General features: G+C 48.6%; 1 protein-coding gene across 1 annotated transcript; it reads left to right on the top strand.

Annotated features, from left to right (window-relative positions):
• Positions 1-421: 421 nt before the first annotated feature.
• Positions 422-1534, top strand: LOC103640609 (zinc finger protein GIS3). Its single transcript, XM_023301398.2, has one exon. The coding sequence runs from the start codon at positions 762-764 to the stop codon at positions 1305-1307; it is 546 nt and encodes a 181-aa protein (XP_023157166.1). The 5' UTR covers positions 422-761; the 3' UTR covers positions 1308-1534.
• Positions 1535-24191: the final 22657 nt, after the last annotated feature.

Raw genomic sequence — 24191 nt, 5'->3', positions numbered from 1 at the left:
TGCAGCGCTATAGCTAAGGAAATGTATGTAGATAAAAGGCGCACACATATATTTGAACGGCATATGTTAATAAAACTACCTCCTGTATTTTCTTTCTTTCTTTTTCAATATATATGTCGAAGGAAATGGTGCCGTGGAACGTCCGACACGACATGTGGAGGGAGCTGCAGCGCTACAGCAACGCATATACGCGCACCATGAGTGTGATGTTGATTAGCGCCACCGTACCACCACCTGTGATCTCTGTGGCAGTATATATAATATAATATAATATAATATAATATAATATAATATAATATAATATAATATAATATAATATAATATAATAATCACCCCCCATGCATGCAGCCAGCTTTTGGTTTTCGGGCGCCAAAATGAGCCTGCGTGCTTGTCGTCTTCCTGCAGGCCCCTTGCTTGCCCTGCCCTCATGGCGGTTGCCCAAACAGCGCGGGGGCGGGGGGCGGGCCCCGCCGCTGCCAGTTCGCCGCTTCAATAATTAATGCAGCGTCGGAATTGGGGCGTGGTGGGCTTGCCATTTCTGATTTCTGCACCTGCTTCTGCCACATGGCCGTCGTCGTAACCTCCTTCTCCTCCTCCTAAAGCTAGCTAGCTAGCTAGTACTCGTGTACCTGCAAGTGTTATATAGTAGGAGTAGCACCTCCTCCACCAATCGCGCGCACACACACACCCAGCTTAGCTCAGCTCAGGTAGCTATAGCTAGAGAGCTGGACGACCCTCGCGCGACCTCAGATAGATTTTTAATGGAGGCGCCAGCAGCGCCACCTCCGTCGTACGACGGCGGCGGCGGCGGCGGCTACGTCCTCGTCGACCTGTCCCTGACGCTGGGCCCGACCGCGACGCCACACCCTGCCTCCTCCTCCTCTCCTGAGCCTGACCACACACCAGCCGCCGCCGCCGCCGGTTCCAGTTCCGCCGGCGTGCGGCTGTTCCCGTGCCTCTTCTGCAACAAGAAGTTCCTCAAGTCGCAGGCGCTCGGCGGCCACCAGAACGCGCACAAGAAGGAGAGGAGCGTGGGGTGGAACGCCCACCTCTACCTCCCGCCGCCGGCCGCGGACACGGCGTCGGCGTCGGTCGCCGGCGGCGCCGCCGCTCGTGCCGCGACGACGCCCGTCGGCAGCAGCCACGCGCTGCCGATGATCCAGGCCGTCTCGCACTCGTGCCACCACCATGAGCACCACCACCGGGACGGCGGCGCGGCGGCGCCGTTGTTGGAGACGGCGTGGTGGTCGTCGTGCGCGGAGGAGAAACAGCAGAGGCACCCCGTTGACCTCAATCTCAGGCTCTAGCTGCTAGCGCTGTCATATCCCCTGCTTGTGTGCGTAATATATAAATCCTGAAGGAGTACGTAACGTACCGTACGTGCTGTCGAGGTAGGGTGAGGCGTCTCGGTGTGCCTGTGCAAAAGCGTGCGAGGCCCATGGGCCATGGCCCAGCATTCTATGATTATGTGTCGTCGCAACGAGCACGCACACTTTATAGTTTTATGGTGCCAATTATATGCCTCTTTATTTCATTCTGAGCGAGAGGTGTAAGAAAGCACCCGCTGGCCGGTGCTGTGGACTGGAGAATGTTTTATTTGCATGCACGCACGCCGCAAACTATACCCAAGTCTTTGTTTATTTGCCATGCACGCCGCAAACTATACCGAATAATGTTTTATTTGTATGCATGATATCCGCCGCATCATTGAGTAGCCTCACACACACATACGATGTAAGATATCCGCCGCATGTCGAAGGCTTTGGCGGAGAACGTTGGGTGACAAGAGAATTAGCACTATCGACCTTGCATTCTTCACCGAGTGTCTCAAACACTCGGCAAATAACGCTCGACAGATATTTTATCGACAAATAGTTCTTTACCGAGTATTTTTTGGGGGCACTCAGCAAATACTTTGTCGAGTGTCAAAAAACACTCGGCAAATTAACATCGAAAAAAAAACATCAAAACAATTTTCTAAATTAGGGATTAGGAGAACAACACCCTAACCATCACCATTGCCCTACCCATCGTCCTATCATTTTTTCACCATTTTTTTAACTGAATTCAGGTGTTTTGTGACTGGTAAGATTTGAACTCGCAACCTCGGCGAAAAAACCCTATTTATCGTCCTATCATTTGAATTAATTTACTGCTTTAAAATACGATTTTTAAATTATCTTTGCGTAGTGTTGAAAAAAAACACTCGGCGGCAAAGAAACTCTTTGTCGAGTGTCAAAAATAAATAACTCGGTAAAGAGCCGGATTCCGGTAGCGCATGGTAGAGAAAATTCCTTGCTATTTAAAATTAAACAAATGATTTTTTTTCCATGGATCCGCTCCAATTCATTGCAACCAAACCACACCCCCACAGGCAACATTCATTTACAAGTTTATGGAAGAAGGAAGATGCTTCTACGTGCTAGACTAACATTTCAAGTAGAGATCGTAGAAAATAGACAGTGCCTGTGTGTTAGTGTGGACGCTTGCTTAGTTCACGGATGCCAGCAATAATTGGGGATTTGATCTCCCTTTCCCTTATGCGGTTTCTTGTTGGTTAGCGTTAAACCAACTACCAGAGAGAGAGAGAGGGGGGAGAGAGAGAGAGCATCAAGTGTAGAGCATTATTTGCCCTTGTCAGATGTCCAGCACCGTCGATCGGACAATTATGGACTATGTGGTACATTTCCACTTCCATCACAAAGATCTAAAACTTGATATGTGGGGCCTAATCCTGCTGGTGCATGCACTCATCATCCGCTGAGAGATTGGTCGTCACACCATAGTCCATGACATCCAGTGACGGATCTAGGATTGATCCAAGAGGGGTTACTAAGCTAAGGCTATAAAATATTTTAAACCAAACAAAAAATATAATTGATGTTTAATATGACACAAGAAGATATAATTTAAACATTCAAAAAATATGTAGTCCAAAAATAACTCGATACGAATTCTAGAAATACAATAATCAAAACATAACGTTCATGAGTTGATGCCGCGAGGTAAATTTATATTTCAAGTTTTTAAGCCTTGAAAATGCTTCCAAATCTTTTCATCTTGAATATCTACAAGCATCTTTCTTCTGGTTCTTGATGAGAAATTTGCTCATCTTATTCCTATAAACATGAGACTACTACCAAATAAATATTCAAATCAAAACTTCAAATCAAACTCAAAGCAAACAATAGCCTTCGGTCCTTCGCTGCTTGCCTGCTTCTGCTTCGCGCATGGAGGCCTTCTGCAGCCTTCTGCAATCCGCAGGACCTCGCTGATGCTAAGCCGAGAACCTCGGCCTTCTGCAGCCTGCAGGAACTCACCAATGGAGGCGCGAGGCGCGGACGGTGGAACCTCTTGCAGCCGTCTTCTGATGCTGAGCCGAGAAGCTGATGTTGGGCTATTGGCTCAACTGCAGTTTACGTGCTCATCAGCAACGGAAGAAGATGGCCATAAAAGTTTACCTTGCTGAATAGAAATTGTGGATCCAAGGAAAAGTATAATCGTCACTATCGAGTCGTATTACCGATCGAGATGCAGGGAAAGGATTCACTGCATCGACTGTGCAGGACCTCGATGAATCGCTGATCCACTTGCGTCGCGTGAACGCGGTCACGTCACGCGGGCACCCGGCTCGACGACTGGCGGCCGCATCCTGAAGGGAGGAGTGCTCGGTGGCTGGCGGCCGCATCCTGGAGGGAGGAGTGCTCGGCGGTTGGCGGTTGGATCCTAGAGGGAGGAGGAGCGGACAGGGGCTGTTCACACGGTTTAGGGCACGCCAGGAAGTGGGCCTATTCGCTGGCTGGGCCGCGACCGGGGCTGCAGCCAAGGCATCCCCGGACGCAGATCCGCCACTGATGACATCCATGCATGCTGGCTTACATTTGATAAAGTAATTTAAGGTACTTTTGTTTGGAACCCCCTAGAGCTAACAGTTATCCGACTACCAAATTGTAGCTAGGTTGAGCCAGCTAATACACTCTTTGTTAGCTCTAAGAATTAGCTAGAGTATTAGGTAAGGTGTTAGAAGACTCTGTGCGTGTCTATAAGTTTTTGCAGCGAACTATTAACTCTAGAGGAACAGGACCCTAAAACGGCTTCGCTTTTAGATTTCAAGCCGTTTGTTGTATACAAATGGTGCTAGCTGTATGTCAGTTTTTCTTAACAAAAAGACTTAAGTTAGGGTCTGTTTGTTTGAGACTATAATATACTCAGATTATATAATCTAACTTATTTTGAACTAAAAGGTTGTTTGGTTCCTGTTGGTGCCTTTTTGGGGCGCCAATCACTCAATACGAACCGTGGCGGTGTTCTCTGCACAGGGGCGGACGGTCCGCGGCCTGGTGCAGTGCTTATGTTTTCCTGCCTGACGGCCGGACGGTCCGTGCCCTAGGGCCAGACGGTCCGCGCGTGCGCAGGGGGCGGCGAAGGTCACCGGCGGCGCCTGGATCTCGCTCCCGGGAGGGACCCCGTCGGGGAGGAGAGATCCTATGTGATGTCTAGGCTCGGCAGGCCGACCTAGACTCCTCTAATCGATGTAGAGCCGAAGAGAAGCGGAGAATTTAGGGATTGGAATGCTAAACTAGAACTAAACTAGAGCTACTCCTAATGCATAAGGTAAAAATGAGAAATAGACTTGATTTGATTGATTGTTGGGGGTTCAATCGGCCGTAGCCATTCATCTATATAAAGGGGGAGGTCTGTATCCGCTTCAAACTGATTTCCGAGTTAATCCCACTGTTTTAGGTAACAAATCCCACGAGAAATTGGGAACCCTAATTGACTCTGCGCACGCGCGGACCGTCCGTGCCACCATCGCGGACTGTCCGCCCTCAGGGCCGGACCGTCCGCGAGGCACTTTTTGGTTTCCAACATATGCCCCCTGCCTTTTGGTGAAGGTTGACGAACCAAAAGCATATGAACTAAACCTGATGTAAGTCACCGGCTTTTCAAAATGGAGATCATTCAATAAAGCACCAATGTATAAAGGTCGTTTTAGATTGTATCTTTCTCGACCATGACCATTTGATCAATGGATCAAAATGAATAGAATGGAGGTGTCCCCCAGTCTGGATAGACAAAGGGACTATACATGTACCATGGATTCATCATCGTACCATTCCATGTTTGAATAGGATAATATACCGACGACGAGTAAACGGGTGGAAAGTACCCTGGTCTCATAGGATGAATAGGCGATGCTTGTTGTGTCGCCTTTCGGGCTGTTTTGTTTACCCGTTTCGTTTTAGAAGTGACCGGGGTTTCTTCGTTGCCGACCACGTAGAACGGTCTTCTTGCTAGTATCCTTGGAGAGCAACTGATCAAAAGTAGGGTCAGCTTTGATCAGCCGACCATATGTGCTTTACCATTGCGTCTCTTTCCCTTTTAAAGCTTTGTGTGGAGGCTGACGCCTTTGGCCATAGGCGGATTGTCTGGCAGAGTTAGCCAGCCGTCTGTCTGAGCACCGGACCGTCCGCACGTATGTGCCAGATCGTCTGTGATGCTCAGGCCAGGCTGTCGTGCTTGGCTCATTAATTGTGCCTGCCCCCGGTGCCTCCGGAATTTTTAGCCTTATCGTCCGGAGCCTTTCGAGCAATCTCCTTTTATGATATATTTGACATGCGAGGATTGCCAATGATGATGTCTTTGCTTTTGCCTTTATCGGCCATTTCGGGCCGAACTAAGATCTTTTTGCATGCGATATATATTGTATTAACAGGAAATGGTTGTGTGTCCACTTGCATCTCCTGAAAAGCCAACCGGCCCTCATTTATGGCCGATTGTACCTGTCGACCAAAAATATTACAGTCATTCGTGGCATGAGAAAAAGAATTATACCACTTACAATAAGCACATATCTTTAATTCATCTATGGGAGGGATAGTATGAGTTAATTTAATATTGCCATTTTTAAGTAGCCTGTCAAATATCTTATCGCATTTGGCAACATTAAAGGTGAATTTAATCTCTTCTTGTCGATTCTTTTGAACCGGCTGTAAAGAAGAACATGCCGAATATTTGGCCTTTGTTGGCCAAATAAACTTAACGGTATATACATCTGCGGATTCATCATCTGAACTATCACGCTCTATTAGATGTATAGTACGAGCGGCCAATTTTAAAGTCTCTTTAAATCGGCTTTCACAGGCTAAAGCCTGCTGATGTAGCTGCGCTATCGAAAAGAACTGGGTCCTATCTAATTTGTCTCTTAAGTAGGATAGCAACATGAAAGGGAAATAGGGTCAAACCTTTTCCTAAATGATTTTGGTGGTCGAATTGCCCAACACAAATAATTGGACTAACTAGTTTGCTCTAGAATATAAGTTCTACAGGTGCTAAAGGTTCAATATAAACCAATACAAAGTTAAAAGAAAGGGTTCAAAAAGAAAGGAGCAAACCAACTGAAGGCTGCCGTGTTCTGGCGCACCGGACTGTTCGGTGTGCCACTGGACAGTGTCCGATGCACCACCGGACAGTGTCCGGTGCACCAGGGAGATCCACTCCGAACTTGCCACCTTCGGGTTTTTGGGAAAGCCACTCCGCTATAATTCACCGGACTGTCCGGTGTAGCACCAGACTGCCCGGTGTGTCAAGCGGAGCAACGGTTGCCAGCGCAACGGTCGGCTGACAACGCTACAGTGCGCGGACTGCGCGCGCAGAGTCAGAGCAGGCGCCAGAAGGCGTACCGGACAGTGAACAGTGACTGTCTGGTGCACCAATGGACTGTCCGGTGGCCCCACATGTCAGAGCTCCAACGGTCGAACCCTAACGGTTGGGTGACATGGCTGGCGCACTGGACAGTGTCCGGTGGTGCACCGAACTGTCTGGTGCGCCCTTCGACAGCAGCCTTCCCCAACAGCCACTTTGGTGGTTGGGGCTATAAATACCCTCAACCACCACACTTCAAGGCATCCAAGTTTTTCAGCCAACATATTCAATACAAGAGCTAGTGCATTCCATACAAGACATAATTAGATTGAATCAAAGCCTCTCCAAGTCCCAATTCCACTCAAAGCAATTAGTGACTAGAAGAGAGAGTTTTGCCCGTGTTCTTTGAGCTCTTGCGCTTGGATCGCTTTTCTTCTTCCCTATTTCTTGTTCCCAAGACATTTGTAATCAAAACAAGAGACACCAATTGTGTGGTGGTCCTTGTGGGGACTAAGTGTCCCAATTGATTGAGGAGAAAAGCTCACTCGGTCTAGGTGACCGTTTGAGAGAGGGAAAGGGTTAAAAGAGACCCGGTCTTTGTGACCACCTCAACGGGGAGTAGGTTTGCAAGAACCAAACCTCGGTAAAACAAATCATCGTGTCACACTCTTCATTTGCTTGTGATTTGTTTTCGCCCTCTCTTTCAGACTCGCTTTTATTTCTAACGCTAACCTCGGCTTATAGTGGTGCTTAAAGTTTATAAATTTCAGATTTGCCTATTCACCCCCCTCTAGGCGACTTTCAATTGGTAGCAGAGCCCGGTACTTCATTAGAGCCTAACCGCTCGAAGTGATGTCGGGAGATCACGCTAAGAAGGAGATGGTGACTGGCGAGAAGCCCGCCACAAGCCACGGGAAGACTCCATCGGGAGAGTTCGGCAACAAGATGAAGGGATCCCCTTCACACAACAAGTCGCATTGGAGCGGCGAGAAGAAAAAGAAAATGAAGAAGGTGGTCTACTACGAGACCGATTCTTCATCACCTTCTACATCCGGCTCCAACACGCCATCCATCACTTCTAAGCGTCATGAGCGCAAGAAGTTTAGTAAGATCCCCCTACGCTATCCTCGCATTCCTAAACACACTCCTTTACTTTCTGTTCCATTAGGGAAACCACCGGTTTTTGAGGGTGAAGATTACTCTATGTGGAGTGCTAGAATGAAAGGTCATCTAACCTCACTCCACAAAAGCATATGGGATGTTGTTGAGTATGGAGCGCAGGTACCACAGGTGGGGGATAAGGACTATGACTCGGATGAGGCCGACCAAATACGACACTTTAACTCGCAAGCAACAACTATACTCCTCGTCTCTTTAAGTCGAGAGGAGTATAACAAAGTGCATGGGTTTGAAACCACCAAAGATATTTGGGACGTGCTCAAGACCGTGCACGAAGGAGATGAGGTGACAAGGATCACCAAGTGAGAGACTATCGAGGGGGAGCTCGGTTGATTCATGATCAACCAAGGGGAGGAGTCACAAGCCATGTACAACCGGCTCAAGACCTTGGTGAACCAAGTGCGCAACCTCGGGAGCACCAAATGGGATGACCATGAAATGGTCAAGGTTATTCTAAGATCACTCGTTTTTCTTAACCCTACACAAGTTCAATTAATTCGTGGTGATCCTAGATATAAACTAATGTCTCCCGAAGAAGTAATAAGAAAGTTTGTGAGTTTTGAATTGATGATCAAAGGCTCCAAACAAATCATCGAGCGAGGCGCCACCTCCACACCCGAGGTGCAACCCGTTGCCTTCAAAGCAACGGAGGAGAAGAAAGAAGAGTCTACATCAAGTAGGCTCCCCATCGACGCCTCCAAGCTCGACAATGAGGAGATGACACTCATCATCAAAAGTTTCTGCCAAATCCTCAAGCAAAGGAGGGGGAAGGACTACAAGCCCCGCTCCAAGAAAGTTTGCTACAAGTGTGGTATGCCCGGTCATTTCATTGCTAAATGTCCATTATCAAGTGATAGTGACAGGGGCGACGACAAGAAGGGAAGAAGGAAGGAGAAGAAGAAGTATTACAAGAAGAAGGGCGGCGATGCCCATGTATGCTGGGAGTGGGACTCCGATGAGAGCTCCACTGACTCCTCCGACGAGGACGCCGCAAACATCACCGTCAACAAAGGTCTCCTTTTCCACAATGTCGGCCACAAGTGCCTCATGGCAAAGGACGGCAAAAAGAAGGTAAAATCTAGAGCCTCCACTAAATATGCAACATCTAGTGATGAGGAGAACTCTAGTGATGATGAGGATAACTTGCTTGCCCTTTTTGCCAACCCAAACATGCAACAAAAGGAAAAATTGAATGAATTAATAGGTGTTATTCATGAGAAGGATGAACTCTTGGATAGCCAAGAGGACTTCCTTTTTAAAGAAAACAAGAAGCATGTTAAGGTTAAAAATGCTTATGCTCAGGAAGTAGAAAAATGTGAAAAATTGACTAGTGAGCTAAGCACTTGCCATGATACTATTTTCAACCTTAGAAATGAGAATGCTAAATTAATTGCTAAGGTTGAGAATTTAAATGTTTGTGATGATTCTCTTGTCAAACTTAAAAATGATAATGCTAATTTGATTGCTAAGATTGACAAGTTAAATGAATCAATTGCTAGCCTTAAGATAGAAAATAATAAATTGATTACTAAGGCTAAAAATTTAAATGTTTGCAATGATATTGTTTCCAATCTTAGAAATGAAAATGTCATGTTACATGCTAAGATTGATGAATTAAATGTTTGCAAACCCTCTACATCTACCATTGAGCATGTTACTATTTGTACTAGATGTAGAGACATTAATGTTGATGCTATCCATGATCACCTAGCTTTAATTAAACAACAAAATGATCACATAGCTCAACTTAGTGCTAAAATTAATGAGCATGACTTAGAAAATGAAAATTTTAAATTTGCTAGAAGTATGCTCTATAATGGGAGACGCCCTGGCATTAAGGATGACATTGGCTTCCAACAGGGAGACAATGTCAAGCTTAATGCCCCTAAGAAATTGTCCAACTTTGTTAAGGGCAAAGCTCCCATGGTTCAGGATAACGAGGGATACATTTTATATCCTGCTGGTTATCCCGAACATAAGATTAGGAGAATTCATTCTAGGAAGTCTCACTCTGGCTCTCATCATGCTTTTATGTATAAGAGTGAGGCATCTAGTTTTAGGCAATCCACTCATGCTAAATTTCCTAAAAAGAAAACTCCTACTGCATCAAATGATCATAACATTTCATTTAAGACTTTTGATGCTTCATATGTTTTAACTAACAAATCAGGCAAAGTAGTTGCCAAATATGTTGGGGCCAAACACAAGGGCTCAAAGACTTGTGTTTGGGTACCCAAGGTGCTTGTTTCTAATGTCAAAGGACCCAAGACCGTTTGGTTACCTAAGAACAAGGCCTAAACTTGTTTTGTAGGTTTATGCATCCGGGGGCTCAAGTTGGATCATTGATAGCGGGTGCACAAACCATATGACAGGGGAGAAAAGGATGTTCTCCTCCTATGAGAAAAACCATGATCCCCAAAGAGCTATCACATTCGGGGATGGAAATCAAGGTTTGGTCAAAGGACTTGGTAAAATTGCTATATCACCTGACCATTCTATTTCCAATGTTTTTCTTATAGATTCTTTAGATTACAACTTGCTTTCAGTTTCTCAATTATGCAAAATGGGCTACAATTGTCTTTTTACAGATATAGGTGTTACTGTCTTTACAAGAAGTGATGATTCAGTAGCATTTAAGGGAGTGTTGGAGGGTCAGCTATACTTAGTTGATTTCAATAGAGCTGAACTCGACACTTGCTTAATTGCTAAGACTAATATGGGTTGGCTCTGGCATCGCCGACTAGCCCATGTTGGGATGAAGAATCTTCACAAGCTTCTAAAGGGAGAGCACATTTTAGGACTAACAAATGTTCATTTTGAGAAAGACAGGGTTTGTAGCGCATGTCAAGCAGGGAAGCAAGTTGGTGCCCACCATCCACACAAGAATATCATGACAACCGACAGGCCGCTTGAGCTACTCCACATGGATTTATTCGGCCCGATCGCTTACATAAGCATCGGCGGGAATAAGTATTGTCTTGTAATAGTGGATGATTATTCTCGCTTCACTTGGATGTTCTTTTTGCAGGAAAAATCTCAAACCCAAGAGACCTTAAAGGGATTCTTGAGATGGGCTCAAAATGAGTTCGGCTTAAGGATCAAAAAGATTAGAAGCGACAATGGAACGGAGTTCAAGAACTCTCAAATTGAAGGCTTTCTTGAGGACGAGGGCATCAAGCATGAGTTTTCTTCTCCCTACACACCTCAACAAAATGGTGTAGTGGAGAGGAAGAATAGAACTCTACTTGACTTAGCGAGGACCATGCTTGATGAGTACAAGACCTCGGATCGGTTTTGGGCGGAAGCAATCAACACCGCTTGCTACGCCATCAACCGTCTCTACCTTCACCGAATCCTCAAGAAGACATCTTATGAACTCCTCACCGGTAAAAAGCCCAATGTTTCATATTTTAGAGTCTTTGGTAGCAAATGCTTTATTCTTGTTAAAAGAGGTAGAAAATCTAAATTTGCTCCTAAGGATGTAGAAGACTTTTTACTTGGTTATGACTCAAACACAAGGGCATATAGAGTCTTTAACAAGTCCACTGGACTAGTTGAAGTATCTTGTGACATTGTGTTTGATGAGACTAATGGCTCTCAAGTAGAGCAAGTTGATCTTGATGAGCTAGATGATGAAGAGGCTCCATGCGTCGCGCTAAGGAACATGTCCATTGGGGATGTGTGTCCTAAAGAATCCGAAGAGCCTCCACAAGCACAAGATCAACCATCTTCTTCCATACAAGCATCTCCACCAACTCAAGATGAGGATCAAGCCCAAGATGATGAAAATGAAGATCAAGAAAAGCTGCCTCAAGAGGAGGACAATGATCAAGGGGGAGATGCCAATGATCAAAACAAGGAAGATGATGAGGGTCCAAGACCGCCACACCCAAGAGTCCACCAAGAGATACAACAAGATCACCTCGTGAACTCCCTCCTCGGCGATATTTATAAGGGGGTAACCACTCGATCTCGTGTCGCTCATTTTTGTGAATATTACTCCTTTGTGTCTTCTATTGATCCATACAGGGTGAAAGACGCATTAAGGGATTCGGATTGGTTGTTGGCAATGCAAGAGGAACTCAACAACTTCACGAGGAATGAGGTATGGCATCTTGTTCCACATGCTAACCAAAATGTTGTAGGGACCAAGTGGGTCTTCCACAACAAGCAAGATGAGCATGGTGTGGTGACAAGGAACAAAGCCCGACTTGTAGCCAAGGGATACTCACAAGTCGAAGGTTTGGATTTCGGTGAAACCTATGCACCCATAGCTAGGCTTGAGTCAATTCGCATATTACTTGCCTATGCTATTTACCACGGCTTCAAGCTTTATCAAATGGACGTGAAGAGTGCCTTCCTCAATGAACCAATCAAGGAGGAGGTCTATGTTGAGCAACCTCCCGGCTTTAAAGATAGTGAGTACCCTAATCATGTTTACAAACTCTCTAAGGTGCTTTATGGGCTCAAGCAAGCCCCAAGAGCATGGTATGAATGCCTAAGAGATTTTCTTATCACTAATGGCTTCAAAGTCGGCAAAGCCGATCCTACTCTCTTTACTAAAACCATTGCAAATGATTTGTTTGTATGCCAAATTTATGTTGATGATATCATATTTGGGTCTACTAACAAATCTACTTGTGAAGAGTTTAGTAGGATCATGATTCAAAAATTCGAGATGTCTATGATGGGGGAGTTGAAGTATTTCTTAGGATTTTAAGTAAAGCAACTACAAGAGGGCACCTTCATCAGCCAAACCAAGTATATTCAAGACATACTCACCAAGTTTGGAATGAAGGATGCCAAGCCCATCAAGACACCCATGGGAACCAATGGGCATCTCGACCTCGACATGGGAGGTAAATCCATAGATCAAAAGGTATACCGGTCGATTATAGGATCTTTACTCTATTTATATGCATCTCGACCGAATATTATGCTTTCCGTATGCATGTGTGCAAGATTCCAAGCCGATCCTAAGGAAGTTCACCTTAGGGTCGTAAAGAGAATCTTGAGATATTTAATTCATACACCTAAGTTTGGTCTTTGGTACCCCAAGGGATCCACTTTTGATTTAATAGGTTATTCAGATGTTGATTGGGCAGGGTGTAAAATTGATAGAAAGAGCACATCAGGGACTTGTCAGTTCTTGAGAAGATCCCTGGTGTCTTGGGCTTCAAAGAAACAAAACTTAGTAGCTCTTTCAACTGCCGAAGCGAGTACATTGCCGCAGGCCATTGTTGCGCGCAATTGCTTTAGATGAGGCAAACCCTTAGGGACTATGGTTACAAATTAACCAAAGTTCCTCTCCTATGTGATAATGAGAGTGCAATCCGCATGGCGGATAATCCCGTTGAGCACAGCCGCACTAGCACATAGCCATTCGGTATCACTTTTTGAGGGATCACCAACATAAGGGGGATATCGAGATAGCCTATGTGAACACTAAAGAACAATTAGCCGATATCTTCACTAAGCCATTAGATGAGAAAACATTTACCAAACTTAGGCATGAGCTAAACATTCTAGATTCTAGGAATTTTGATTGATTATTTGCACACATCGCTCATTTATATACCTTTGATCATATCTCTTTCATGTGCTATGACTAATGTGATTTTCAAGTGTATTTCATGCTAAGTCATAGATTGAAAGGGAAATGGAGTCTTCGGCGATGACAAGGCTTCCACTCCACTCCATTGTATTATTTCTCCTTCGCCGTCACTCCGCATCGCTCTCCAACTTTGGTATAATCCTTCACTCATATATTATTTGCCAAAGGGGGAGAGAGTTTTAAAGAGTGCTCATATTTCACTCACAAAGTATCCGTTTTTGGCGATTCATGCCAAAGGGGGAGAAAGTATTAGCCCAAAGCAAAAGGACCGCACCACCACGCCAATTTCAAAAAATTTCAAAACAAGTCTACGTTTTAAATATTGTTTTCAATTAGTATTGTATTTGTGATATATTTCAAAAATTGGTATCTAAAACCCTCTTGAACACTAAGAGGAGAATTTCATTGAGGGTGAGTTTTGTTTTAGTCAAAGGAAAAGCATTTGAAACAGGGGGAGTAAATTTCAAATCTTGAAAATGCTTCACGAAATCTTATTCATTTACCTCTGACTCTTTGCAAAAAGATTTTGAAAAGAATTTGCAAAAACAAAACAAGTGGTGCAAACGTGGTCCAAAATGTTAAAATGAAGATAGCAATCCATGCATATCTTATGAAAATGTAAATTGGTTTAATTCCAAGCAACCTTTGCACTTACCTTATGCAAACTAGTTCAATTCTGCACTTATATATTTGCTTTGGTTTGTGTTGGCATCAATCACCAAAAAGGGGGAGATTGAAAGGGAAATATGGTCAAACCTTTTCCTAAATGATTTTGGTGGTTGAATTGCCCAACAAAAATAGTAACTAGTTTGCTCTAGAATATAAGTTCTACAGGTGCCAAAGGTTCAACATAAACCAATACAAAGTTAAAAGAAAGGGTTCAAAAAGAAAGGAGCAAACCAACTGAAGGTTGCCCTGGTCTGGCGCACCGGACTGTCCGGTGTGCCACCGGACAGTGTCCGGTGCACCAGTGAGATCCACTACGAACTTGCCACCTTCGGGTTTTTAGGAAAGCCACTCCGCTATAATTCACCGGACTGTCCGGTGTGCCAAGCGGAGCAACGGTCGCCAGCGCAACGGTCGAGTTCAACAGGCGGCTGACAAAGCTACAGTGTGCGGACTGCGCGCGCAGAGTCAGAGCAAGCTCCAGAAGGCGCACCGGACAGTGAACAGTGACTGTCCGGTGGCCCCACATGTCAGAGCTTCAACGGTCGAACCCTAACGGTTGGGTGACGTGGCTGGCGCACCGGACACTGTTCGGTGGTGCACCGGACTGTCCAGTGCGCCCTTCGACAGCAGCCTTCCCCAACGGCCACTTTGGTGGTTGGGGCTATAAATACCCCCCAACCACCACACTTCAAGGCATCCAAGTTTTTCAGCCAACACATTCAATACAAGAGCTAGTGCATTCAATACAAGACACAATTATATTGAATCAAAGCCTCTCCAAGTCCCAATTCCACTCAAAACAATTAGTGACTAGAAGAGAGAGTTTTGCCCGTGTTCTTTGAGATCTTGCGCTTGGATCGCTTTTCTTCTTCCCCATTTCTTGTTCCCAAGACATTTGTAATCAAAGCAAGAGACACCAATTGTGTGGTGGTCCTTGTGGGGACTAAGTGTCCCAATTGATTGAGGAGAAAAGCTCACTCGGTCTAGGTGACCGTTTGAGAGAGGGAAAGGGCTGAAAGAGACCTGGTCTTTGTGACCACCTCAACGGGGAGTAGGTTTGCAAGAACCGAACCTCGGTAAAACAAATCATCATGTCACACTCTTCATTTGCTTGTGATTTGTTTTCGCCCTCTCTTTCGGACTCGCTTTTATTTCTAACGCTAACCTCGGCTTATAGTGGTGCTTAAAGTTTATAAATTTCAGATTTGCCTATTCACCCCCCCTCTAGGCGACTTTCACAACCCATTAAAAGCTAGCCCTGCTAGCTCTTTGTCTGCGACATGGATCCGAAAGCACCGGTTTCTAGTGTCTCGAAACCTCCGGATATAATCATTCACCGATTCTTCGCGTCCTTGTCGGACTGAAGCTAAGTCAGCTAGTCCTAATTCATATTCCCCGGCAAAGAAATGTTCATGAAATTTACTTTCTAACTCATTCCAGAAATTAATGGAATTAGGAGGCAGGGCGGCGTACCATGCAAAAGCGGTACCAGTAAGGGATAAAGAAAATAAACGAACACGAAATGCTTTTCCATCGGCCAATTCACCTAGGTGTGCTAGGAACTGGCCTATGTGTTCATGTGTGTTTCTTCCATTCTCACCAGAAAACTTAGAAAATTCCGGTATCCTTGCCCCTTGTGGATATGGGACAGTGTCAAACCGATGATTATATGGCTTTTGGTATGATTGCCCCACTCTGGCTACACTAACTTCGAACTTATCTCGAAATAGTTCAGTCATCTCTTCCCTAATTTTTTTTCATTGCACCCGGTGGCAGACCACTGGATCCTGGGCTGTGGGGCTCATTTGGTCGGGCATTAGCATACCGACCTTCTTGTCGTGACTGATCGATAGTGTTGATCGGTCTGTGATTGTATGGTGCGTTATGGTTTAAATATGTAGAGGGCGAAACATATTGCTGTTGTGGTGTGTAATAATTTGGTGCATGGTGTGCAACAGCAGGTTCTGCATATGCATATCTGGTTTGTCCGGTGGTAAATCCGAACTGACCGGTTGCGTTTGCCATTATCGGGACACCACGTGGCAGTCCTGGTGCGGCCCCGGACTGTCTGGCAGGGAAAGCCGGACGGTCCGCGTAAGGGTCGGACGGTCCGAGCAGAAGTTCGGACGGTCTAACTGCGTCCCAGGGTCATCGATCTACCAATCAGGGACGGCGGTGGTCCTAGGGCGGCCCCGGACTGTCCGGTAGAGCAAGCCGTATGGTCCGCGCATGGGCCGGATGGTCCGGGCAGAGGCTCGGACGGTCCAACCGTGTTCAGGGGCGCTGATCTGCCAAGCAGGGACGACGGTGGTTGTATTTGTCCTGAATATGAGTTCATCGGCATACCATACAAAGGCTGGGGTTGCGAACCCCATTTGTTGCCGATACATCAGACATAAATACCCTATTACTAGTTTCGTATGATGGAAAACTAGGAGCAACAGACTTTTCCAACGTACGCATTAATTTTCTAATTGACTCTTCTAACCCTCCAATCTGTTGTTTTATTTGATTTTGCTGATGATCTACATACTATTTAATAGATTGGATGTCGTCGGGTTTACTTACGTTGGGGACTTGAAGCGAAGATAGAAGAGATGCGACATCGATCTCTCCATGTTTGATAACTTTCTGGTGGCGATCCACCGTGTATTGTGATAAGAATTTCTCCTTCGCTTGACGCATGTAGTCCTCATATTGCTGTTGCTCATCGGCCGTCAGACTTTCAATAGCCGGCTTTAGGATATTGTCCAGGGAGATATCGGTGTGATCTTTAGAACCAGCCATTTGAGAGCCTGATTTTTAGTAGATCTAAACACATGTCCCCAGCGGAGTCGCCAAAAGTATGTTGGTGCCTTTTTGGGGCGCCAATCACTCAATACGAACCGTGGCGGTGCTCTCTGCACAGGGGCGGACGATCTGCAGCTAGGGGTCGGACGGTCCGCGGCCTGGTGCAGGGCTTATGTTTTCTGCCGGACGGTCCACGCGTGCGCAGGGGGCGGCGAAGGTTGTCGGCGGCGCCTGGATCTTGCTCCCGGGAGGGACCCCGTCGGGGAGGAGAGATCCTAGGTGATGTCTAGGCTCGGCAGGCTGACCTAGACTCCTCTAATCGATGTAGAGCCGAAGAGAAGCGGAGAATTTGGGGATTAGAATGCTAAACTAGAACTAAACTAGAGCTACTCCTAATGCATAAGGTAAACACGAGAAATAGACTTGATTTGATCGATTGTTGGGGGTTCAATCGGCCGTAGCCCTTCATCTATATAAAGGGGAGGTCTGGATCCGCTTCAAACTGATTTCCGAGTTAATCCCGCTATTTTAGGTAATAAATCCCGTGAGAAACTAGGAACCCTAACTGACTCTACGCACGCGCGGACCGTCTACGCCACCACCGCGGACCGTCCAGACCACGGACCGTCCGGCCTCAGGGCCGGATCGTCCGCGAGGCACTTTTTGGTTTCCAACAGTTCCATGGGACTAAATTTCTGGCACTCGCTTTTTATTCTATTTTAGTTCTTAAATTACTAAATATGGGCACTAAAAGGAAAGAAATAAGATTTCCTCCCTTCTCTTTAGTTCTAGTTTTGGTAATTTAGGGACTAAAAAGAGTGTCCAAAGTTTAGTTTCATGGAACCAAACATGCCCTAACACTTAAATTATATATATATATATATATAGAGAGAGAGAGAGAGAGAGATTGTATATTAGGAGCCCCGGGCTTCCAATAACTAGAGGAAGCCCAGGTTAGACAGTGCAATCCGGTCGAGCCGGACCAGGTCCACACGTCTATAAAAGAAAATCCGGAGTGCTAGGGTTCTGTTTTCACGCCCCATCCAGATTCATTAGCGACGGCGCGTGCGACGACGACGGTTGCCCGATAGCGCGCGCAGCGGTGGACCCCCGGCCAGTGGCTGCGGTGGCCGCAGCTCCCCGACCTCGACGTGCGGTGGCGGCGGTTCCTCGATCCGGAGTAGAGGTGGCGGTTCCCAGGTCGGCGGCAGCGGCTCCCCGATCTAGAGGGCGAGCGACGACAGTGCCCTTGTGCGGGCAAGCAACGGCGTTCTCGGGGCCCCGAAGCGACGGCACTTCCATGGCCGGCGAGCAAGCGACACCCCTCGATGTGCGAGTAGCAACGGCGACACACGAGGTGTGAGGTTCGAGCGACGTCACGAAAGGTGCGAGGTGCGCGCAGCGACGATCGCGCATGATATCCTCCGATCCGGTGCAGTTCGGGCGGCCCCAATGACAACATACATCTGTGCTTATGTCGTCGACGACATCCTCCGGCGACTACCTCCTTCGATTCGTGTTTTCTTTTCGATTATTGTGTTTTATGCCTACCACATGTATTATTTATGCTAAAAATTGTACGATTTTATGCTTAAACACGGAGTTCGTATATCAGTTTGCTGCATGCATATTTTTGCATGCACATTGGAAAGGCAAATCCTTAATTTATGTTGTTCTTAATTTGTGTACATGCAAGGAAAACTCCCATGATTTTACCATAATTTTTGAATCTGTATAAAAATAGAAACTGCATGCATGTGGCTGCCATATTTTTTGGATCTGTCATAAAAATAGGATCGTAATAACAACCTAATAGAGCTATCAACCTCTCACATTGACTCGGTGTTTACGCTTATAATTGAGGGATTCTATGCTCAAAACTTAAGGTTTTGCGCTCCACCCGGAGATGCGTCCACCAGTGAACAACATGCCAGATTTTTTACGCACTGTAACGAATTGCATAAATATCTACACCGTATAGTATAATTTGTAACAGTATATATCATAAACTAGTTCTAATGTGTTTAGCTGCATGGCTGTTGGAGGGATCCTATATTTATGAAGGAAATAAAACATTAAATGTGATTTTTTGTTTCTATGCATGCAATTCATTTCCTTTCATCGCATATTCTTTCCATCATAAATTCATATGCATGCAGCTGGTAATAGATTTTTTACGCAGTATACCCAATTGCATAATTATCTACATAGTGTAGCATATTTAGTATCACTATATATCATAAAATAATCATTACGAGTCTAGCTGCGTGTCTGTTGCAGCGATCCTAAATTTATGGAGAAAATAAAGCATTTAAAATAGAAACCGCCACACATATCTTTCCTAAATTTACGCGCATGCAAGGAAACGTGATTGACTCATGCATGCACTTTGCCATAATTTTTGGATCTGTATAAAAATAGAAACCGCATGCATGCGGCTGCCATATTTTTCGGATCTGCCATAAAAATAGAATCGTAATAACAACCTACCAGAGCTATCAACCTTTCACATTGGCTAGGTATTTACGCTTATAATTGAGAGATTTTATGCTCAAAACTTAAGGTTTTTACGCTCCAACCTAGAGATGCGTCCAACAGTGAACAACATGCTAAATTTTTTTTACGCAGTGTACCGAATTACATAAATACTTACACCGTGTAGTATAATTAGTATAAGTATATATCATAAACTAGTTCTAATGTGTTTAGCTGCATGGTTGTTGGAGAAATCCTATATTTATGAAGCAAATTAAACATTAAATACGATTTTTTGTTTCTATGCATGCAATTCATTTCCTTTTATTGCACATTTTTTCATCATAAATTCGTGTGCATGCAGCTGGTAACAGATTTTTACGCAATATACCGAATTGCATAATTATCTACACAGTGTAACATATTTAGTCTCAGTATATATCATAAAATGGTCCTTACGCGTCTAGCTGCATGGCTGTTGTAGCGATACTAAATTTATGGAGAAAATAAAGCATTTAAAAATAGAAACTGTCACACATATCTTTCCTAAATTTATGTGCATGCATTAGATCATGTTTAATTCATGCATGTATTCCTTTTTTGCGCTAGCACCCGACAGCCTGGTTGGACGCGCTGAATTGAACCAGTTTAAATGGGTGATCGGCTTGGGCTTCGTTTAACTATTGAAAGCACAGGACTCCCGTTATACCTGTTTGTCGGCGTTTCGAGACAGGGGGGTCCCTAAGCCGACGAGTGAGTGTGCTGCGTGCCCCAGCCCAGATGGGTCGAGCGCGTGGGCGAGCGCGAAGGGGGGAGAGGCGAGGTGGCCGGAGTCGAGCGTGAGAGAGGTGGAAGTCCCGCGGCCTTTGTGTTCGTCCCGCGCCCAGGTCAGGTGCGCTTGCAGTAGGGGGGTTACAAGCGTCCACGCGGGTGAGGGAAGCGAGCGGCCCCAAGAGAGCGCCTGTCCCGTCCTCGGTCCCGCGCGGCCAACCTCCTCTAAGAAGGCCCTGGTCCTCCCTTTTATAGTCGTAAGGAGAGGATCCAGGTGTACAATGGGGGGTGTAGCAGAGTGCTACGTGTCTAGCGGAGGGAGAGCTAGCGCCCTAGGTACATGCCAATGTGGCAGCCGGAGAGATCTGGGCACCCTGCTGGTGTGATGTCGTGGCTGTCGGAGGTGCGGCGGAGCCTGGCGGAGGGACAGCTGTTGGAGCGGTCGAGTCCCTGCTGACGTCGTCCTGCTTCCGTAAGAGAGCTGGGGGCCACCGTCGTCATAGAGCTTGTGGAGCGCCATCATTGCCCCTCCGGCGGAGCTGGCCGGATGGGACGCCGGTCTTGTTCTCCGTGACCCGAGTCGATTCGGGGTAGGATGATGATGGCGCTTCCTGTTGACGTGGCGGTCTGTGCTCTAGGCAGGGCGACGTGGGGGTTCCTCCGAAGCCGAGGTTGAGTCTGCCTTCCGTTGCCGTGGCCGAGCCCGAGCCATGGGGTCGGGCGAGGCGGAAGTCGTTCGGCCGAGGCCAGGGCGGAGTCCGAGCCCTGGGGTCGGGCGAGGCGGAGTTTCGTCGTCTTTCGGGTCTTAGCCCGAGTCCGAGCCCTGGGGTCGGGCGGAGCGGAGTTTCGTCGTCTTCCGGGTCTTAGCCCGAGTCCGAGCCCTGGGGTCGGGCGGAGCGGAGTTTCGTCGTCTTCCGGGTCTTAGCCCGAGTCCGAGCCCTGGGGTCGGGCGGAGCGGAGTTCGCCGTCTTCCGGGTCTTAGCCCGAGTCCGAGCCCTAGGGTCGGGCGGAGCGGAGTTCGCCGTCTTCCGGGTCTTAGCCCGAGTCCGAGCCCTGGGGTCGGGCGGAGCGGAGTTCGCCGTCTTCCGGGTCTTAGCCCGAGTCCGAGCCCTGGGGTCGGGCGGAGCGGAGTTCGCCGTCTTCCGGGTCTTAGCCCGAGTCCGAGCCCTGGGGTCGGGCGGAGCGGAGTTCGCCGTGGCGCCTTTGGCAAGGCCTGACTGCCTGTCAGACTCACTCTGTCGAGTGGCACTGCAGTCGGAGTGGCGCAGGCGGCGCTGTCCTTCTGTCATACTGGCCAGTGGAGCGGTGGAGTGACGGCGGTCACTTCGGCTCTGCCGGGGGCGCGTGTCAGGATGAAGGTGTCAGGCCACCTTTGCGTTAAATGCCCCTGCAATTTGGTCAGTCGGTGTGGCGATTTAGTCAAGGTTGCTTCTGAGCGAAGCCAAGGCCTCGGGCGAGCCGGTGATGTGTCCGCCATAAAAAGGGGGCCTCGGGCGAGACGGAAGTCTCTCGAGGTCGGCTGCCCTTGGCCGAGGCTAGGCTCGGGTGAAGCGTGATCGAGTCACTCGTGTGGACTGATCCCTGACTTAATCGTACCCATCAGGCCTTTGCAGCTTTATGCTGATGGGGGTTACCAGCTCAGAATTAGGCGTCTTGAGGGTACCCCTAATTATGGTCCCCGACAGTAGCCCCCGAGCCTCGAAGGGAGTGTTAGCACTCGCTTGGAGGCTTTTGTCGCACTTTTTTGCAAGGGGACCAGCCTTTCTCGGTTGCATTTCGTTCCGGTGGGTGCGCACGAGCGCACCCGCCGGGTGTAGCCCCCGAGGCCTCGGAGGAGTGGTTACACTCCTTCGAGGTCTTAATACCTCGCGCAATGCTTCGGCTGGTCTGGTCGTTCCCTCATGCGAACTGGTCGTAGCCCGGGTGCACGGTCGGGGTCCAAGCTCTCGGGCTGGTATGTTGACGCTGTCAACGATTTGGCCGGAGCCGGTTTTTGCGAGAGCAGCCCCCGAGCCTCTGCACAGGGCGAGAGGGCGATCAGGGACAGACTCGACTTTTTTCATACGCCCCTACGTCGCCTTTCCGCAAGGAGGAGGGGGGGAGTGCGCCATGCTACCCTCGATGGGCACCGAACATGGTGTCTCCGGTGAGCTGCAAGCGGGTAATCCGAGTGGACGTCCGTGCCCCGTTCGTTGGGGGTCGGCTAGGGGCCCAGAGGCACGCCCAAAAGTGCCTGCGGGTGATTTGCCGGACCCGGTCCCCTGGCGACGGGGTCCGAGGGCTCGATGCCTCCCTCCGATGGGATTCCGTTACAAGATCGTTCCCGCTGGTCTCGGAAATGTCCTAGGGTACCTCGGGAGCGCAGCCCGAGCCTTGGTTATGTATCGAACGTACCCCTTGTCATCCCTCGCTCGGTGTCTGAGGCGACTGTGAACCCTTCGGGGGCCAGCCTTCGAACCCCTGATCAGTAATGGGCGCGGAGCCCGAGTAGCCTGAGGCGGCCATGGAACCCTTCGGGGGGCTGGCCTTCGAACCCCTGACCAGTAGTGGGTGTCGGGCCCACGCGATCTGAGGCGGCTGTTGAACCCTTCGGAGGGCCAGCCTTCGAACCCCTGATCAGTAGTGGGGGGCTCGGAGCCCGGTTCCTTCGCGGAGAAGGATCCCTTTCGGGGTATCCCCCTTTCCCGGTCCCTGTTGCAAGAGATAGAGAAAGAGGAAAACGGAAAAGGATACGAAATCGGACGACGTGGCGTACCTTTTCTGACGCGATTATTACGGCGAAGGTGAAGCGTCGCGCGCTCCTCCTGCCAGAGGCGCCGCGTGTCCCGCCGCGGAGTTAATGCGATGGGGCGAGTGGTTGGCGGGGCGGCTGTTGCGCGCGTGCGATCCGTTCGAGGAACGGGTCACGGGTGCACCGTCTCCACGCCGTGAGAGGAGGCTCTCTTGCTGTCCCAGGATGGGACGTGAGCCTGGCTGACGACGTGACTGCTGCGCCTGCTCGCCTGCCACCGCTATTACTGCCGGCCCTCTTTCGGTCGCTTTGACCGACGCGCCAGGCTGGCGCTGTTGGGTCGCCTCGAGTCGCGGCATTGGCTCCGCAACCGAAGAGGCGCGATGGTGGCACAAGTGGCGGTGCGGTTGCTCGCATGCAGCAGCTGGCGTGCCGGTTGCTCGATGCGTGGGCCTGGGTTCCCAAGCTGGCGTGTCAGAAGTCGGAGAAGCGCGCCCATCTGGCGCGGTTGCATGCCGCCTGCATGGCTGCCCGCCCCTTCTGCCCGTTGGTCTGGGCGAAAATGGGGGGTCGCTTGTAACCGCTGGACGGTCGTGCGCACCACGCGCGGCGGTCTGGCTTCTTCTGCCCTGAGCCGGCTTGCATGACATGCGGGACCTAGCCCCCGAGTCGCAGGGGACGGCCTTGGAGCGTGTTGGAGAAGACTCAGCCCGTGGCGCCTGGGGGCGCACGTAGGGAGAGTTGCCTTTAAAAGGAGGGAGACTCCTTTCGGAAGGCAACCATGTCTTCTTCCTCCCTTAAGCGTCGTGTCTTCCCGTCTTCCAAGCCCCGGATGGGGGGTATCCGCCGCCTTTCCGCCTCCTCGTTGGAGGAACGCAACTCCATGGGAGTTGGTACCTCTCAGCCATCGTTCGGCTTCAAGGATTTTCATCAGCCGGCCCGGCCGTTCCCCCATGCCGACGATCACCCAGGATGGTGACCGCCGGTTTCTGGGTGGGGGAGAGCAAGCCGGGCTGCGATCTTGGTCCCACCCTCAGCTTCAAGGATGTTCATCATCCCCGCTGGGGCGGGAGCCACGCTGAGCCGGCGCTCTACCTTCCGCGCGGGTTCGCAGGTCGCCCTTTCCCGCGGCGTTCGGGGGTGGAGGCGCTCGCTGGCCCTGCGGACGGCGCGGACTTAGACAACGTGGGGCTGATCGACGGCGGGCGTCGTTACCTCCAGCGTGTCGGAGTCGTCGGCCGGGCTTCCGGCGGCCCCTCCTGCCGGAGGGTGACCGCCGCATCGTGTGCACGGGAGGACCACCCACGATTCCGCGCG

Source organism: Zea mays, chromosome 1 (genome assembly GCF_902167145.1).
Source record: "Zea mays cultivar B73 chromosome 1, Zm-B73-REFERENCE-NAM-5.0, whole genome shotgun sequence".
NCBI lineage: Eukaryota > Viridiplantae > Streptophyta > Magnoliopsida > Poales > Poaceae > Zea > Zea mays.
Note: the sequence above shows the minus strand (reverse complement) of the source record. Positions and strands in the feature narration are given on the sequence as shown.

What these genes read in the sequence shown, in the direction of transcription:
- LOC103640609 (XM_023301398.2), top strand. Translation starts at nt 762, where the DNA reads ATGGAGGCGCCAGCAGCGCCACCTCCGTCGTACGACGGCGGCGGCGGC.